Raw genomic sequence first — 20,355 nt, 5'->3', positions numbered from 1 at the left:
AGTAAGATGGTCATTGGCCACTAAACATGATAACAACAAGGTGGAGGAACAACCATGTGGAGGTACAGCCATGTGGAGGTACAGCCATGTGGAGGTACAACCATGTGGAGGTACAGCCATGTGGAGGTACAGCCATGTGGAGGTACAGCCATGTGGAGATACAACCATGTGGAGATACAACCATGTGGAGATAACGAGATGTACAGATACAATGTATTCTTGAAGTGTCCATGTTAAGTGAAAATTGTGTCCATAACAAGTCCATGGGCAGTAGGAGATAATGTGGCCTCCATGCCGGAGCTCTGCCCTGTTCTCCTAGTTCTGTGGTGCAGTTCACAAGTCGTTGGTCTCTAGGCCTTGGTTGGAGTAGGAGTACTGGTTCTTAGTCCCATTACCTGAAGACTGAAGAGAGAAAGAAAGAGTTAATCTCAAACATGATGCTCCTCAAGGTGCAGGATATGAAGAGATCTCAGGAGAACAATACTGAAACCGCAATCTCCAGAAATGAGAGGCTACAGAAGAATGAGGACCTAACCGCCGGAGTATTAGGTTACAGGAAGAATTTGGTGAATACCCTGAAACAATGAAGGGAATTGACATAAGACCACGTTAAGAATCAAGTCACTAATAAAAGTGACGTCTCCTCGGAGTCTCGGGAGGGGTGGGCCATGGTGTAACAGTGCGGACGTCTCTCCGCTGCTGCAGGTACTGGTGGTCTCTATCCATAGTCCCTGAACGGCGTTCGCCTCAGCATAGTAACGGATGGAGCGTATAACAGTGCAGACTCATGTGCGGCTTAGGGTGTGGGGGAAGTTGAGTTACAGCTCGTAACAACTTGTCACCCAGCATGGAATCTGCCGCGTCCGAAGAATTGATCAGACACAACTCTGCCGTTTTCTTTGTAGTTACTGCAGAGTGGGATGCCCAGGAGCAGAAGACACTAGGCCCCATGGACGATGGGGGTCATACTTCACTCTCACAATAATCAACTTCATGTAAAGTCTAGGGATTAATGATTAACTCTGGACGACGCGTCCCACCATGTTCCACCTCCCCGGAGAGGTCCAGTCACCTCCAGATCTACATCAACTGCAAACACCGGCTGGTCCAGCCGGGCAAAAAAAGTCTGCTCTACCTGCGGGTGACATGGTGCAGGCGTTTTATGGGTTTTCTGCCCTCGTTATAATCTGTCAATGATAAGAGAAGAACCTGTTCTCCCGGCCTCGTCCTTTTTATTTCTGACAGCTCTGTACATGATCATGGGGAGAGGAGCTGCGGGTGTCACTGGGTGTAAGGTGCCCGCAGATGATGTCGCCTCTCACAACATTTATTATGCAAACATGTGAATCATATTGTAGCGTGCTGCGAGCGGCTCCGTTACCCTGCTGGAACCAGTCACACGCCCGTCAAGGACGGAAGAAATGTGACCTGCAGGCGAATAAGAAGAAGGGGGCGGTTAATTCATGGGAAGGTGCGAAAATATTTAGGTAATTGATTAGAGGTGAGGACGGATCTGCCAAGAAACACAAGGAAACGAGCGGATGATGAAGATGATGATTACCATGTCCATCTCCCATCAGTCCCATCATCCAGAAGGTCCTTCATACAGATAATGACAGATGTTCTGGGTTAATTCAGGATGGTGGGAGTTATAATATAATAAATGATAACTGAAGCGACCACACCGGGAGAGGTGTATGATCAATGGGACGTCCGCACTTCTCTGGGTGCTCACTGTGATATGAGGGGTCATGATGTGACATCAGTGGAAGCCACGATATCAGTCTACAGCGAGACTCTGGGCCCACTATTTATCGGGAGGATGGATGTACGGAGGTGATTGCACGACTCCTCTCATACAGGGATCATTCTCCACCAAGTTCGATCAAATCAACATAAAATCTTAGAAGAGGAGAGCATCATCAGGCAGGGCCAGGGACATAGGAGAGCGTCATCAGTCAGGGCCAGGGCCATAGGAGAGCATCATAAGACAGGGCCGGGGACATAGGAGTGCATCATCAGGCAGGGCAGGGGACATAGGAGTGCATCATCGGGCAGGGGACATAGGAGAGCATCATCAGGCAGGGCCGGGGACATAGGAGAGCATCATCAGGCAGGGTCGGGGACATGGGAGAGCATCATCAGGCAGGGCCGGGAGACATAGGAGAGCGTCATCAGGCAGGGCAGGGGACATAGGAGTGCATCATCAGGCAGGGTCGGGGACATGGGAGAGCATCATAAGACAGGGCCGGGGACATAGGAGTGCATCATCAGGCAGGGCAGGGGACATAGGAGTGCATCATCGGGCAGGGGACATAGGAGAGCATCATCAGGCAGGGCCGGGGACATAGGAGAGCATCATCAGGCAGGGTCGGGGACATGGGAGAGCATCATCGGGCAGGGGACATAGGAGAGCATCATCAGGCAGGGCCGGGGACATAGGAGAGCATCATCAGGCAGGGCTGGAGATATAGGAGAGCGTCATCAGGCAGGGCCGGGGGACATAAGAGAGCGTCATCAGGCAGGGTTCGGGGACATGGAGGTGACTCTCTTATCTGCAGTAAACACGTCTATTTGACCGGTATGTTCCACACACAGCTGGGACTCTGCTCGTCTCTGACCACCACCCTCAATGCTTGGGGCTTCTCACTGTTTATAATGACAACAAGCACAAAAGTCCATGGGATTGTTATAACATAAACCTCGGTCCAGTGTCAGAGGCACCTGTTAGGTTCACATGTCCACCGGGCACCGCAACAGTCAATCATTAACCGGGAACAACGACAAGAGAGGAAATGTCCACAGCTAAAACCATTGTCCTCTAACAAGTAACATGACAAGCCTTGAGAGGAGACACCTATATACATGGAGATACAAGCCCTGAGAGGAGACACCTATATACATTGAGACACAAGCCCTGAGAGGAGACACCTATATACATGGAGATACAAGCCCTGAGAGGAGACACCTATATACATTGAGACACAAGCCCTGAGAGGAGACACCTATATACATGGAGATACATGCCCTGAGAGGAGACACCTATATACATGGAGACACAAGCCCTGAGAGGAGACACCTATATACATTGAGACACAAGCCCTGTGAGGAGACACCTATATACATGGAGCCACAAGCCCTGAGAGGAGACACCTATATACATGGAGCCACAAGCCCTGAGAGGAGACACCTATATACATTGAGACACAAGCCCTGAGAGGAGACACCTATATACATGGAGACACAAGCCCTGAGAGGAGACACCTATATACATGGAGCCACAAGCCCTGAGAGGAGACACCTATATACATTGTGACACAAGCCCTGAGAGGAGACACCTATATACATTGAGACACAAGCCCTGAGAGGAGACACCTATAAACATGGAGATACAAGCCCTGAGAGGAGACACCTATATACATGGAGACACAAGCCCTGAGAGGAGACACCTATATACATGGAGACACAAGCCCTGAGAGGAGACACCTATATACATGGAGATACAAGTTCTGAGAGGAGACACCTATATACATGGAGACACAAGCCCTGAGAGGAGACACCTATATACATGGAGCCACAAGCCCTGAGAGGAGACACCTATATACATGAAGATACAAGCACTGAGAGGAGCCACCTATATACATGGAGCCACAAGCCCTGAGAGGAGACACCTATATACATGAAGATACAAGCACTGAGAGGAGACACCTATATACATGAAGATACAAGTTCTGAGAGAAGACATCTATATACATAGAGCCACAAGCACTGAGAGTAACCACCTATATACATGGAGACACAAGCCCTGAGAGGAGCCATCTATATGCATGGAGACACAAGCCCTGAGAGGAGCCACCTATATACATGGAGCCACAAGCCCTGAGAGGAGAGACCTATATACATGGAGATACAAGCCCTGAGAGGAGACACCTATATACATGGAAACACAAGCCCTGAGAGGAGACACCTATATACATGGAGACACAAGCACTGAGAGGAGACACCTATATACATGGAGCCACAAGCCCTGAGAGGAGACACCTATATATATTGAGACGCAAGCCCTGAGAGGAGACACCTATATACATGGAGATACAAATCCTGAGAGGAGACACCTATATACATGGAGACACAAGCCCTGAGAGGAGACACCTATATACATGGAGATACAAGTTCTGAGAGAATACATCTATATACATAGAGCCACAAGCACTGAGAGTAACCACCTATATACATGGAGACACAAGCCCTGAGAGGAGCCACCTATATACATGGAGCCACAAGCCCTGAGAGGAGCCACCTATATACATGGAGCCACAAGCCCTGAGAGTAACCACCTATATACATGGAGACACAAGCCCTGAGAGGAGACATCTATATACATGGAGACACAAGCCCTGAGAGAAGACACCTATATACATGGAGCCACAAGCACTGAGAGGAGACATCTATATACATGGAGACACAAGCACTGAGAGGAGACATCTATATACATGGAGACACAAGTCCTGACAGTAGACATCTATATACATGGAGACACAAGTCCTGAGTGGGGACATCTATATACATGGAGACACAAGCCCTGAGACACCTATATACATGGAGACACAAGCCGTGAGACAAGACACCTATATACATGGAGACACAAGCCCTGAGAGTAGACATCTATATACATGGAGACACAAGCACTGAGAGGAGACATCTATATACATGGAGCCACAAGCCCTGAGAGGAGACACCTATATACATGGAGACACAAGCCCTGAGAGGAGACATCTATATACATGGAGACACAAGCCCTGAGAGGAAATATCTATATACATGGAGACACAAGCCCTGAGAGGAGCCACCTATATACATGGAGCCACAAGCACTGAGAGGAGCCACCTATATACATGGAGCCACAAGCACTGAGAGGAGCCATCTATATACATGGAGACACAAGCCCTGAGAGGAGACACCTATATACATGGAGACACAAGCACTGAGAGTAACCACCTATATACATGGAGACACAAGCCCTGAGAGGATCCACCTATATACATGGAGACACAAGCCCTGAGAGGAGACACCTATATACATGGAGCCACAAGCACTGAGAGGAGACATCTATATACATGGAGACACAAGCCCTGAGAGGAGACATCTATATACATGGAGACACAAGTCCTGACAGTAGACATCTATATACATGGAGACACAAGCCCTGAGAGTAGACATCTATATACATGGAGACACAAGCACTGAGAGGAGACATCTATATACATGGAGCCACAAGCCCTGAGAGGAGACACCTATATACATGGAGACACAAGCCCTGAGAGGAGACATCTATATACATGGAGACACAAGCCCTGAGAGGAAATATCTATATACATGGAGACACAAGCCCTGAGAGGAGCCACCTATATACATGGAGCCACAAGCACTGAGAGGAGCCACCTATATACATGGAGCCACAAGCACTGAGAGGAGCCATCTATATACATGGAGACACAAGCCCTGAGAGGAGACACCTATATACATGGAGACACAAGCACTGAGAGTAACCACCTATATACATGGAGACACAAGCCCTGAGAGGATCCACCTATATACATGGAGACACAAGCCCTGAGAGGAGACACCTATATACATGGAGCCACAAGCACTGAGAGGAGACATCTATATACATGGAGACACAAGCCCTGAGAGGAGACATCTATATACATGGAGATACAAGCCCTGAGAGCAAACATCTATATACATGGAGATACAAGCCCTGAGAGGAGACATCTATATACATGGAGACACAAGCCCTGAGAGGAGACATCTATATACATAGAGCCACAAGCACTGAGAGTAACCACCTATATACATGGAGCCACAAGCCCTGAGAGGAGACATCTATATACATGGAGATACAAGTTCTGAGAGAAGACACCTATGTACATGGAGACACAAGCACTGAGAGGAGACATCTATATACATAGAGCCACAAGCCCTGAGAGGAGCCACCTATATACATGGAGACACAAGCCCTGAGAGGAGACATCTATATACATAGAGCCACAAGCACTGAGAGTAACCACCTATATACATGGAGCCACAAGCCCTGAGAGGAGACATCTATATACATGGAGATACAAGTTCTGAGAGAAGACACCTATATACATGGAGACACAAGCCCTGAGAGGAGACATCTATATACATAGAGCCACAAGCCCTGAGAGAAGCCACCTCTGTATATGGAGACACAAGCCCTGAGAGAAGACATCTATATACATGGAGACTCAAGCCCTGAGAGGAGACACCTATATACATAGAGCCACAAGCCTTGAGAGGAGCCACCTATATACATGGAGATACAAGTTCTGAGAGAAGACACCTATATACATGGAGACACAAGCCCTGAGAGGAGACATCTATATACATAGAGCCACAAGCCCTGAGAGAAGCCACCTCTGTATATGGAGACACAAGCCCTGAGAGAAGACATCTATATACATGGAGACTCAAGCCCTGAGAGGAGACACCTATATACATAGAGCCACAAGCCCTGAGAGGAGACACCTATATACATGGAGACACAAGCACTGAGAGTAACCACCTATATACATGGAGACACAAGCCCTGAGAGGATCCACCTATATACATGGAGCCACAAGCACTGAGAGGAGACATCTATATACATGGAGACACAAGCCCTGAGAGGAGACATCTATATACATGGAGATACAAGCCCTGAGAGCAAACATCTATATACATGGAGACACAAGCCCTGAGAGAAGACATCTATATACATGGAGACTCAAGCCCTGAGAGGAGACACCTATATACATAGAGCCACAAGCCTTGAGAGGAGCCACCTCTGTATATGGAGACACAAGCCCTGAGAGGAGACACCTCTATACATGGGACCACATACTGAGCGGAACCCCCTCTGTACATGGAGTCACGTCCTGAGAGAAGCCAGCTGTATTCATGGAGCCACGAGCCCTGAGAGGAGCCACCTATATAGAAGCAATGAGAGAAGCCACCTCTATAGCCCTGACCAGGAACCAGAATTGCTTGTCAGAAACACCTTCACAGATGGAGCCACAACAGCTGCACCTCTACAATTAACATTACAACCTTTGGCTTTATTCTACACAATTTTGGGTATCTGCTCACTCCCTAAAGTCTCTTTCCAATAAAAGCAGTTACTACATATCATCACAGTCCAGTACCATGCAGTCAGGAGCTCCATTCATGAGTTTTAAGAGCACTTACCTCCTGTTTGGTCGGTGCCACATAACGTCCATGTGTTTGGTAGGATGTGTAGTCATTCATGGAGTGGTAGGAACCACGTGTCGCAAAAACATCCATGTACCCTCTAGACTTTCTTCGGCATAACATGATGGACTGAGGAGAAGACATTTAGAGTAAGCAGCAGAAGGAGACATGTGAAACTCATCAGAGAAATGTAAGAGGAAATATAGGACATGAGGACGGTGATGAACCGCTAAGACTGAAGTCCGACCAGGAGAGGACATAGACTGGAGCCTTCATTCATCGATGATCAGAGGTCACAAAGAACTCCAACTCTGAAAGAGTCTATGTCCCTCAGTAAAAATGAGGGGTAAATGTTGTCATTTGGGATTGAACTCACCATGATAATAATGAAAATGATAGCAACCAGCAAGATGATGGCGGCCAGAACCAGCAGAGCGATGCCCCAGCCCGGGACTGTGGCTGCAGAGCTGGTTGATGATATTGATTCGGTACTGACTGTAAAGAAGAGAAGACAATGTCTCATAATACCAACGTATAAGCGTCTATCTACCAGAGAACGTTCTGGACCAGCGGATACAATTTTTACGGCACCCCCTCAGTTGTAATCCATGAATCTTACCTTGCACATCGGATATTTTCAGTCCACTAATCTCATTGGAGCCCTTGGACAATGCTTCATTTAAGATGGTTTTGGCTTCTCCTACATCTTGAGATCCTGTAAATTCCACTTTCGTATTGGCGATCACAGATCCAGAACTGCAAGAGAAAACATTATATTAGATACCAGTGGATGAGAAGAACAGGATCAGTAAATCGTAGCACAGGCGGGCATTGCCCAACCCCAAAGTCTCAGTCGTATTCTGTATGGAGCTTAAGTTGCCTTTATGCGGAGGTGTCTATATAGTGCAGCAAGTTATGCTCTCTGTGTGGACACTGGGGCTTGACATGATTGCAGAAGGCCAGGATTGCATCATTTCACAATTCATTTGTTAGTATTCCGCTCTCAATCACTGCCAGATGACCACTGGTCTCTGTAGGTCGAAGAGTCTTCCCTATCAACACTGCGCATGTGATGCCACCTAGAGTCCTCTACTACCTCGTTCTTCACCCTGCCCTGTACCTGCTGAGATACAGCCCTGAGGATCTCCCACAGTTCACTCTTTACAATACATATGGTGAACAGCTACTCACCTGAAGGTCAGGATGGTCACACCGGCGTACGTGTTCTTGGTGGCGGTGCAACTGGAGCAATTATAGACGTCATTAAACTGCAAAAAACAAAAGTGTCAAATAGAAATCTGTTAAAAAAGGCAAAAAAAAGTGACTTGGTCCCGACACCTCGTTGTATCAGCCACTGAGATCATAGGCTGCTTACCATCTGTTTAATATTTGTCTCCAGAATCTTAAAATATGCAGAGTTGGGGTCAGTCAGAAGGATGGAGTAGTCAAAATTGGTAATTCGCATTTGTATGTAGACACTTGTAGTAGCTGGCTGAGTAGATGCCGTGGATTGAATCGTAGCTGTGGATGTTGCTGCACTGTTAGGACTGGTTATAGTGGCTCCTGTGACATTTTGATGTGTTGTTGTAGATTCTGTGACATTGACATTTCCAGTTGTAGTTTCTGTGGTATTGTGAGGACTGGTTGTAGTGGTTCCTGTGGCATTGACATTTCCAGTTGTAGTTTCTGTGGTATTGTGAGGACTGGTTGTAGTGGTTCCTGTGACATTGACATTTCCAGTGGTAGTTTCTGTGGTATTGTGAGGACTGGTTGTAGTGGTTCCTGTGACATTGACATTTCCAGTTGTAGTTTCTGTGGTATTGTGAGAACTGGTTATAGTGGCTCCTGTGGTATTGTGAGGACTGGTTGTAGTGGTTCCTGTGACATTGACATTTCCAGTTGTAGTTTCTGTGGTATTGTGAGGACTGGTTGTAGTGGTTTCTGTGGCATTGACATTTCCAGTGGTAGTTTCTGTGGTATTGTGAGGACTGGTTGTAGTGGTTTCTGTGGCATTGACATTTCCAGTGGTAGTTTCTGTGGTATTGTGAGGACTGGTTGTAGTGGTTTCTGTGACATTGACATTTCCAGTGGTAGTTTCTGTGGTATTGTGAGGACTGGTTGTAGTAGTTTCTGTGGTATTGTTAGGACTGGCTGTAGTAGTTTCTGTGGTATTGTGAGGACTGGTTGTAGTGGTTTCTGTGGCATTCACATTTCCACTTGTAGTTTCTGTGGTATTGACATTTCCACTTGTAGTTTCTGTGGTATTGTTAGGACTGGCTGTAGTAGTTTCTGTGGTATTGTGAGGACTGGTTGTAGTAGTTTCTGTGGTATTGTGAGGACTGGTTGTAGTAGTTTCTGTGGTATTGTTAGGACTGGTTGTAGTAGTTTCTGTGGTATTGTGAGGACTGGTTGTAGTAGTTTCTGTGGTATTGTTAGGACTGGTTGTAGTAGTTTCTGTGGTATTGTGAGGACTGGTTGTAGTGGTTTCTGTGACATTGACATTTCCACTTGTAGTTTCTGTGGTATTGTGAGGACTGGTTGTAGTGGTTTCTGTGGCATTGACATTTCCACTTGTAGTTTCTGTGGTATTGTGAGGACTGGTTGTAGTGGTTTCTGTGACATTGACATTTCCAGTGGTAGTTTCTGTGGTATTGTGAGGACTGGTTGTAGTGGTTTCTGTGGCATTGACATTTCCACTTGTAGTTTCTGTGGTATTGTGAGGACTGGTTGTAGTGGTTTCTGTGACATTGACATTTCCAGTGGTAGTTTCTGTGGTATTGTGAGGACTGGTTGTAGTGGTTTCTGTGGCATTGACATTTCCACTTGTAGTTTCTGTGGTATTGTGAGGACTGGTTGTAGTGGTTTCTGTGACATTGACATTTCCAGTGGTAGTTTCTGTGGTATTGTGAGGACTGGTTGTAGTGGTTTCTGTGGCATTGACATTTCCACTTGTAGTTTCTGTGGTATTGTGAGGACTGGTTGTAGTGGTTTCTGTGACATTGACATTTCCAGTGGTAGTTTCTGTGGTATTGTGAGGACTGGTTGTAGTGGTTTCTGTGGCATTGACATTTCCACTTGTAGTTTCTGTGGTATTGTGAGGACTGGTTGTAGTGGTTTCTGTGACATTGGCACTTTCAGATTGTGCAGTTGTCTCTGAAATAGAAAAGAACATATTAAAGCACCGATATAAATGTGGTCACTTCTTTGCCTGTTTAATTGATTCCCCACTTTTCCTGTGAAATGGTCACTGGGTGATGGCAACACCTTTGATGATGACCTCTGGTCCTTAGCACTCCACTAACCCCTAACCCTAATCCTGATGGTTCTCATCTCCTGGTATCTCCCTGCCCAATACTTCACAGTTGTTCATTGTGACTCAGGTAATTCCATACAAAGGTTTCGATGGAAAACAAATGAGCGGAGTAGCCAGATGCATCTTTTCCCTAACATATGCTGGAACATTGGTTCGTGTGAGAACTTCAACTGAACCTGAGGTTTTAGACAATGGCACTCTGATGTCTTTGGGCACCTTGGTGGATCTCATCGCTCATGAGTCTTGACCTTGCATCCAGCATGAGATCCACACAAATGTTTGAGGCTAAATATTTCCTGATTCCCTATCTGCACCCCATTGCACGCTCTCCGTCTTCATACATGTAACAGAGAATGGTCAGTATATCTGAAACGCAGCCATTTTAATCCTCAGCTTTGCTTGCTCATGTGAGTAGACGTGACTGGTTTAAGTGCTGGAACTTGTGCCAAAGTCACATAACTGTGCTCCGAAAGAGCAAGAGAAGTACAGAACATGAGAGAGGAGGAGGAACTCTAGATTGTGAAAACAGAACCTGACTATGGTGAGAAAACAAAGGCAGGGACCATAGCTCAAACCGGCCATACATCAGCTTGGCCAGGACACTCGTATGGCCCATGACTTTCTCCTGACCCTCCAAAAAACATGGAAACTCGGCCAAGCATGTATGATTGTTTCAATCGGGAGAGGGCAATAAACCGCTGTGGCCCTCTGGATTATTTCCCACCAGAAGAAATGATCAAGCATGGTGACAGCCAACATGCAGATCCTTCTTCCTCCTGACTTCTACCACTTCGGTTGTCCAGAGGTGCCCAGACACATCACATTGTCGGCAGATCACAACACAATGGGTAGATTTAGATCTAGAAAGAATTAGGAAAAAAAAACACAGACATGACCATAGAGAGATGATAGTCCGAATGGTCAACCGATTTGGCCAATCAAAAACCCCTAGATAGAATAGACCAATGGAACCTGTGGCTCCCTAGCAGTTGTCAAACTGCAACTCCCATCATGTGCTGATGTGACAAAGACGCAACAGACTAAACCATGGAGACACAACTGTTACAAGACGCTCACGGGGGGAAAAGTTAGGTCAAAGTTTTTGGGTGAGGGGATAGAAGAGAATGCAGTATCTGAGGAAGTGGAACGCATGGAGAGGACCCTGATCGGGATGTCGTGAGACCATGTCGTGCAGGTGGTCTCATATTGAAGATCAGTATTTCTCAGGGTCAAAGGCCAAGTCACCGCTAGGCTACATTCAGCCACCTTTCCACATCACATTGTCTCCTTGAGAGTAGCAGTCAGAGTTCTTCCACTGCAGAACCTGGAGGAGTGCCACCCTATAAAGGTGCCCCATGACACAGCAGCCGGCAGCAGTCCCCATATAAGAAGCAGCCTACAACAGTGGAAGACGTAGGTCTGTGACAGGTCATGGTCTAGGAGCCCCACATGTATCCCCTAGACCTGCTAGACATACCCACATGCCTCACAGACTGACAAACACCACACACAACATGTGGTCTATGCCATTTAGGAACTCTACAAAACATGCAAATGATGACTTGTACTGCTCCCCTCCTTAACTGTACAGATTTACTTAGTATGTACAGGACTAATGCCTAAAATAATTGTCTGTACCACCCAACGCGGGACAGGGGCCCCTCACTCTCCTTCCTACACCTCATTAGAGGGAAGGCGATACCTCCAGCACCCCCTGCCATGTCTCCACCACTGTCCTCCCAATCACACGTTCTTATTCCCCCCTCGTGATAACACAACTGATTTCTTTCCTCAGACCTAGCAGGGGTCTGGATATGGATCCAGCCATAGGTCCCAGGTGCCATCTCACACATCTGCCGGGTGTCATGAAGGCTCCACATGGAACGTGGAGAACTCTGGACATGACAGAAGAGGAAGACCCTACACCCTAATGAAAAATCTGCACCAGGGTCTCCCAACTGGCCCAGGTTCTTGATAGTACTGCTGTCCTCTTGGGTTTCCTCAGGCACCAGGACCTGGGTGTGACTGCATCCCTTATAGATACACGGCTGATAAGTGGCCATGTCTGGTACCATTGTCAGACCAATGATTGCACCATGCATGGTCACTGCTGGTCCCCATAATGGTGCCTTCCTGATGATCACCCTCCATGTGTAATACCATAATCTGAGATCCAGATCTGTTCTGTCCTTTCCTCATGGCCAGACATGAACAATGTTTGGTATGACTTGGCAGTATAACGCTGCTCTCCAGACAGACAGATGTCAGATCTTATCTACACAATCTACACCCAGACCGGTTTACAGGATTTTACTCCCCCGAGCTTTTGAATGACAGACAATTTCCATAAAAATAATAACGTTTACATTCCTAGGGTCTTGCCAACAGATTTACTTATAGTTCTACTATATATATATATATATATCTGCTTTGTGTGGATGTAGCACTGTACCCCATAATCCACACATCCCCAGTCCTAAATTGTAACCCCAGATAAAGAATAGACCCCCCACCCAAACCTGCAGATACTAGGAGGGACACAATTTATCGAGCTGAGAGCTGCAGGATGGAAAATAAGCAGAAAACGCCCCGAGGGGTAAATACTTACACTGAAAATAAAAGTCAACAAGAGGAAAGGGAAAGAAAGTCACGACAAGGAGGAAATTAAGGGAGGAAAATGCAATAAACAAAACAAGCGTCAGGTGCCGTGCGTCATCAGGTGCTCAGCAGCTCGAAACGCAACATTTCCACACAGGAATGCGCAACACCAGAGATCTGGGCCCAGGAACCCTCCCAAATGGGAGGCAAAGTATGAAAATCCTTCCACCCCATAGAATTCACACCCGGCTCAGTTATGGTCATGGTGAGGAGCAACAGTGAAGTGTCACGCGGTTAAATCAGTCCCAGAGTCACCTGGAGATAATATTCAGACATTACTTATGTAATAGCACTTTCTGAGACGGTTGGGTGATAACCAATATGGCTGCCAGTACAACTCCTCTAGGGGTTGTCACCCTGCTGACCTAGAAGTCTGAAAGCCAAATCTGCCTAATCAAGCCGTGACACATCTCCTGTACCATATCTTCTGCTAAAGCCGGAATGAACTGGCTGTAAGCCAAAAATATAAGAGATATGTTGCTGGCAGAGATGTCTAGAGCGGACAGAAGGGTCTGGAGAAGGACAGAGGTGTCTGGAAGGGACAGAAAGATTTGGGAAGAACATAGGGATTTGGAGTGGAGGAAGATGGGCCTGGATGGGATAGAGGGGTCTGAAGGGAGAGAGAGGGGTCTGGAGGGGACAGAGGAGTCTGGAGGAGGACAGAGGAGTCTGGAGGGGACAGAAAGGTCTGGGAGGAACAGAGGGATTTGGAATGGGGGCAGAGGGGTGTAGAGGGAGACAGAGGGGTCTGGAGGAGGACAGAGGAGTCTGGAGGAGGACATGGGAGTCTGGAGGGAACAGAGGAGTCTGGAGGGAACAGATGAGTATGGAGGGAACAGAGGGGTCTCTGGAGGGAACAGATGAGTATGGAGGGAACAGAGGAGTGTGGAGGGAACAGATGAGTATAGAGGGAACAGAGGGGTCTCTGGAGGGAACAGATGAGTATGGAGGGAACAGAGGAGTATGGAGGGAGACAGAGGGTCTGGAGGGAGACAGAGGGGTCTGGATGGGACAGAGGAGTCTGGAGGAGGACAGAGGAGTCTGGAGGGAACAGAGGAGTCTGGAGGGTACAGATGAGTATGGAGGGAACAGATGGGTCTCTGGAGGGAACAGATGAGTATGGAGGGAACAGAGGAGTGTGGAGGGAGACAGAGGGTCTGGAGGGAGACAGAGAGGTCTGGATGGGATAGAAGGGTCTCTAGGGAGACAGAGGGGCCTGGATGGGACAGAGGGGTCTGGAGGGAGACAAAAGAGTCTGGAGGGGGACAGAGGTGTTTGGACAGGACATAGAAATCTGGAGAGGACTAGAGTCTGGAGGGGACAGAGCGTTCTGGAGGGAGACAGAGGTGTCTGGAGGGGACACAAGAGTTTAGAGGGAACATAGGAGTCTGGAGAAGACAGAAGGGTCTGGAGGAAGAGAGAGGTGTCTGAGGAAGCAGAGGAGTCTGCAGATGATAGGAGTCTGGAGGGGAACAGAGGAGTCTGGAGGGGAACAAAGGAGTTCGGAGGGAACAGAGGAATCTGGAGGGAACAGAGAAGTCTCTGGAGGGAACAGATAAGTCTGGAGGGAACAGAGGGCTCTGGAGGGGTCTGGGGGAACAGAAAGGTCTAGGGGGGAACAGAAGGGTCTGGAGGGGAACAGAGGAGTCTGGAGGGAATAGAGGAGTCTGGAGAGGACAGAGGGGTCTGGAGGGAGACAGAGGTGTCTGGAGGGGACACAAGAGTTTAGAGGGAACATAGGAGTCTGGATAGGACAGAAGGGTCTGGAGGAAGAGAGAGGTGTCTGATGGAGCAGAGGAGTCTGCAGATGATAGGAGTCTGGAGGGGAACAGAGGGGTCTGGAGGGGAACAGAGGAGTCTGGAGGAAACAGAGGAGTCTGGAGGGAACAGAGGAGTCTCTGGAGGGAACAGATGAGTATGGAGGGGAACAGAGGTGTCTGGAAGGGAACAGAGAAGTCTGGAGTGGGACAGAAAAGTCTGGAGGGGGACAGAGGTGTCTGGAGGACAGAAGAGTCTGGAGTTGACAGAAGAGTCTAGAGGGGACAGAAGAGTCTGGAAGGTACAGAAGAGTCTGGAAGGGACACAGGTGTCTGGAGGAGACAGAGGGGTCGGGGGGAACAGAGGAGTCTGTAGGGAACAGAGGAGTCTGGAGGGAACAGAGGGGTCTGGATCGGACAGAGGAGTCTGGATGGAACAGAGGGGTCTAAAGGAAACAGAAGAGTCTGGAGGGAACAGAGGAGCCTGGAGGGAACATAGGGGTCTGGAGGGGGACAGAGGTGTCTGGAGGAGGACAGAGGAGTCTGGAGGAGGACAGAGGAGCCTGGAAGAGGACAGAGGAGTCTGGAGGAGGACAGAGGAGTCTGGAGGGAGACAGAGGGGTTTGGAGGGAGACAGAGGGGTCTGGAGGAGGAAAGAAAAGTCTGGAAGGGACAGAAGATTCTGGAGGGGACAGAAGAGTCTGGAAGGGACAGAAGAGTCTGGAAGGGACAGAGGTGTCTGGAGGGGAGGGAACAGAGTTGTCGAGAAAAGACAGAGGGGTTTGGAGGAGGACAGAGTAGCCTGGAGAAGGACAGAGGAGTCTGGAGGAGGACATAGGAGCCTGGAGAAGGACAGAGGTGTCTGGAGGAGTGTGGAGGGGGACAGAGGTGTCTGGAGGAGGACAGAAGAGTTTGAGGGGACAGAAGAGTCTGGAGGGACAGAAGAGTCTGGAAGGGACAGAAGAGTCTGGAAGGGACAGAGGTGTCTGGAGAGGACAGAAGGGTCTGTAAGAAAACATGGGTGTCTGAGGGAGCAGATTACAGGAGTCTGGAGGGGAACAGAGGAGTCTGGATGGAACATAGAAGTCTGGAGAGGACAGAAAGGTCTGGAGGAGGACAGAGGTGTCAGGGGGTACAGAGAAGTCTGGACAGGACAGTTGAGGGGAACAGAGGAGTCTGGAGTGGACAGAGGAGTCTAGATGGGGAAAAGAGGAGTCCAAAGAGGACAGAAGAGTTTGGAAGGAACAGAGGAGTGTGGAGGAAACAGATGGGTCTGGAGGGAACAGAGGGGTCTGGAGGGAACAGAGGGGTCTGAAGGGGACAGAGGAGTCTGGAGGGGACAGAGGTGTCTGGAGGAAAAAGAGGAGTCTGGAGGGAACAGAGGGGTCTGGAGGGAACAGAGGGGTCTGGAAGGGACAGAGGGGTCTGGAGGGAACAGAGGGGTCTGGGGGGAAGAGAAGGTTCTGAAGGGGACAGGGATATCTGGAGGGGATATAGTTGCTAGGAGGGGCAGAAGGGTCTGGATGGGACAGGGAGTTCTGGAGGGGGACAGAGGGGTCTGGAGGGGAGACGGAGGGGTCTGGAGGGGGGCAGAGGGGTCTTGAGGGTACAGAGGAGTCTGGAGGGAACAGAGGAGTCTGGAGGAAAGAGAGGGGTCTGGAGGGAACAGAGGAGTCTGGAGGGAACAGAGGGGTCTGGAGGGAACAATGGGGTCTGGAGGGGGGACAGAGGGGTTTGGAGGGGAGACAGAGTAGTCTGGAGAGAGACAGATGTGTATGGAGGGGACAGAAGAGTTTGGAGGAAACATAGGAATCTGGAGTGGACAGAAGGATATGGAGGACGACAAAGGTGTCTGAGGGAGCAAAGGAGTCTGGAGGGGAACAGAGGAGTCTGGAGGGGAACAGAGGAGTCTGGAGGGAACAGAGGAGTCTTGAGGGAACAGATGGGTCTGGAGGGAATAGGGGTCTGGAGGGAATAGGGGTCTGGAGGGAACAGAGGGCTCTGGAGGAAATAGAAGGGTCTGGAGGGAACAGAGGGGTCTGGATTGGACAGAGGGGTCTGGATGGGACAGAGGGGTCTGGATGGGAGACATAGGGGCCTGGATGGGACAGAGGGGTCTGGAGGGAGACAGAGGTGTTTTTGTATAGGACAAAAGCATCTGGAGAGGACTAGAGTCTGGAGGGGACAGAGGGGACTGGAGGGGGGACAGAGGGGTCCGGAGGAGGACAGAGGGGTCTGGAGAGGGATCTGGAGGGCATAGAGGGGTCTGGAGGGGACAGAGGGGTCTGGAGATGGGACAGGGGGGTCGAAAGGGGACAGGAGTCTGGAGGGAACAACGGGGTCTGGAGGGGACAGAGGGGTCTGACAGTGGCTTACTCCCCTCTCCCCATTGAAATAAACTTGCAGAGGCCAAACGTTCACCCAACAGTCGCTTTAGAAACATCTCTGTAGGGTGACTCTCCGCCAATTATCAGGTTGTGCGCACTGTAGTGTACGGACAATCTCTTCTACCATCATCATGGTATAGGGCCAGCGGCATCCAGTGACTCATAGATATCAGTCCACACCCTGTGCACCCTCCCGTCACTGGGTCTTATCTCGATGACACAATTCTGCAGGTACAGAACCTCACACGAGATGTTTTGTGACCCTCGTCACTGCGACCCACGGAGAACTTTATAGAACATCATGAGGAGAGTGAACCCTGAATCAGAAATGTGTCATCAGTAAGTCATGTAAATCAGAGTCCTACAATGTAATATAAAGGAGAAGAGCTCGCTCCAATGTAAGCAGTACAAGAAACGGGGCAGAACACAATATAGTACACAATATGGGGCAGAACACAATACGAGGCGAAACATAATATGGGGCAGAACACAATACGGGGCAAAACACAATATGGGGCAGAACACAATACGAGGCGAAACATAATATGGGGCAGAACACAATACGGGGCAAAACGTAATATGTGGCAGAACACAATACGGGGCAAAATGTAATATGTGGCAGAACACAATACGGGGCAAAACGTAATATGGGGCAGAACACAATACGGGGCAAAACTTAATATGGGGCAGAACACAATATGGGGCAGAACACAATACAGGGCAAAACGTAATATGTGGCAGAACACAATATGGGGCAGAACACAATACAGGGCAAAATGTAATATGTGGCAGAACACAATATGGGGCAGAACACAATACAGGGCAAAATGTAATATGTGGCAGAACACAATACGGAGCAGAACACAATACGGAGCAAAACGTAATATGGGGCAGAACACAATACGTGGCAAAACGGAATATGGGGCAGAACACAATACGGGGTAAAACACAATATGGGGTAAAACACAATATGGGGGCAGAACACAATACGGGGGAAACAATACAATACAGAGCAGAACACAATGCGGGGAGAACATAATGCGGGGAGAACATAATGCGAGGAGAACATAATGCGGACAGAACACAATAAGGGGCAAAATAAAATACGGGACAGAAAACAATACGGGACAGAGCACAATACGGGGCAGAACACAATAAGGGGGAAAAAGACAACAAGTAGCAAAACGCAATCTGGAGTAAAACAAAACATGGGCAGAATACAATGTGGGGGAGAACACAATACAGGGGAAGAACACAATGCTGGGGCAAGTACAATACGGAGAAAGGCACAGAACCTAATTTCTGGGCTACATGTGGGCCCCATGGCGGTACCATTAATATCAGCGTACACCCATTACACACCCGTGCTCCCATCATATGTTCCATCAGAATCAATCAGTGTCGGTCACTTTTTCCCCCGACATGTGGCTCCCCCTCCCAATATGTATATGCAGGATCAGATATTTGGATGATGGCCGCACACAATACATAATAATTAGGGATCCACGCATCCTGGTCCGGTATATTGTTTTCTAGACATCCACACAATTCCTCTGACTACGGCTTGGACAGCTGTACCACACCTTGTCATATGTTCTATGTGCCGATCTATGTACAAAACTCATGGGGACAGAGTGCCCACTCAGCTCTGCTACAACATTATGTTCATATATAACTATCAATGACCAATCTTTACTCTACTTCTCAGGGCTTATATATCGGTCCATGTCACATGTTGTATGGGCAGATTATAGGATGATGACATGTTGTCTTACTTTAAAGTTATCGCAGTGCACAGGCAGCTCTGCTACATCTGTATGTTAATACTATCCCCCAATAATCTCACTCCATACCGGACCTGGTCCTATACACATCCATATGTCCCTCCAGTCCTCAGGATCCCTCTCTATTCCTCACAAGGATCCCCCTGCATTCATTGGTACATTACATATATGACGTGACTTACGGAGAATATGGGAGCAGGAGAGGATGATGAGGAGAGTAGTAGCGATAATAGTGGGAGCCATCCTCGAGTTCTCTGATTCAGCTGGAGCTAAAAGTCTGAGCTGCTGCCGCCTGTGACTTTCTGATTAAGTTCTGGAGCCACCTGTAGGCAGGTGCATGTCCCCCACCCCCACCCCCAGGCACTACATGATAGGCTCGCGCCCGGTGTCACTCATTGCACCAGTGAGGTCACAAAGCAAATTTGTCCAGATCTATTCTTAGCTCCATACCTGTCCTGTCACTGATTCACCCCTTCCTGACCACAGGGAGAACCACACCAAGCACAGCCCTCACCCGAGCGCCTGAAGGCACCCACAGCTCGTGCCAAGGTCACGGGGCCCAAAACTACAACACAATGTCCCTGAGGTGTCCCAGAGCCGAGCAAAGCATGAAACTGTGCAAATGTTTACTCTGTAACTGTCTGCTAATCCCAAGCTTCCTCCTGTCACCCCACAACTGGAGACTGACCAAGAAGACTGTATCACACAGGACAGGATTAGATACACAGCTCAGCAGACTGTATCACACAGGACAGGATTAGATACAGCGGCTCAGCGGTGCAGTATCACACATCACAGGATTAGATACACAGCTCAGCAGACAGTATTACACATGATAGGATTAGATACACAGCTCAGCGGTACAGTGTATACTGTGATTTCTGGGATTTTGGGTGTTGACCCTTCTTATCTCTTGCAGTTGCCTGGTGGAGACAATTGGGTGTTCCTGCTGTACATGGGCAGCACCCGGCCGCTCTCTGGACAATGCTCTGTACACAGCGGTCATTGTCTCATGTGTTCCCTGCAGCTCCGGACAATGAGGGTCACTGTGTACTGACCCATAAATACAGAGTAACGAGTCTCTGGGCGGGGGTGGGGAGACAATAAATTGTCCAAAAAGAAGCGCATCAATAATCTGTGAGTCAGTGGTGGAAGAATGATTGTCTCCCACCTGTGGTCTCATGGTTGTCTTGGGGTGGCCT

General features: G+C 48.6%; 1 protein-coding gene across 1 annotated transcript; it reads right to left on the bottom strand.

The window, feature by feature from the left end:
• Positions 1–333: 333 nt before the first annotated feature.
• Positions 334–19,486, bottom strand: LOC142665001 (uncharacterized). Its single transcript, XM_075844529.1, has 7 exons — positions 19,336–19,486; positions 8,630–10,407; positions 8,446–8,522; positions 7,874–8,010; positions 7,631–7,749; positions 7,252–7,383; positions 334–402 (listed from the first exon to the last, which is right to left on the bottom strand). The coding sequence occupies exons 1-7, from the start codon at positions 19,394–19,396 to the stop codon at positions 334–336; spliced, it is 2,373 nt and encodes a 790-aa protein (XP_075700644.1). The 5' UTR covers positions 19,397–19,486.
• Between the last annotated feature and the right edge of the window lie 869 nt (positions 19,487–20,355).

Source organism: Rhinoderma darwinii, chromosome 12 (genome assembly GCF_050947455.1).
Source record: "Rhinoderma darwinii isolate aRhiDar2 chromosome 12, aRhiDar2.hap1, whole genome shotgun sequence".
Lineage (NCBI taxonomy): Eukaryota > Metazoa > Chordata > Amphibia > Anura > Rhinodermatidae > Rhinoderma > Rhinoderma darwinii.
The sequence above is the reverse complement of the archived record's forward strand: the minus strand, read 5'-3'. Positions and strand labels throughout refer to the sequence as shown.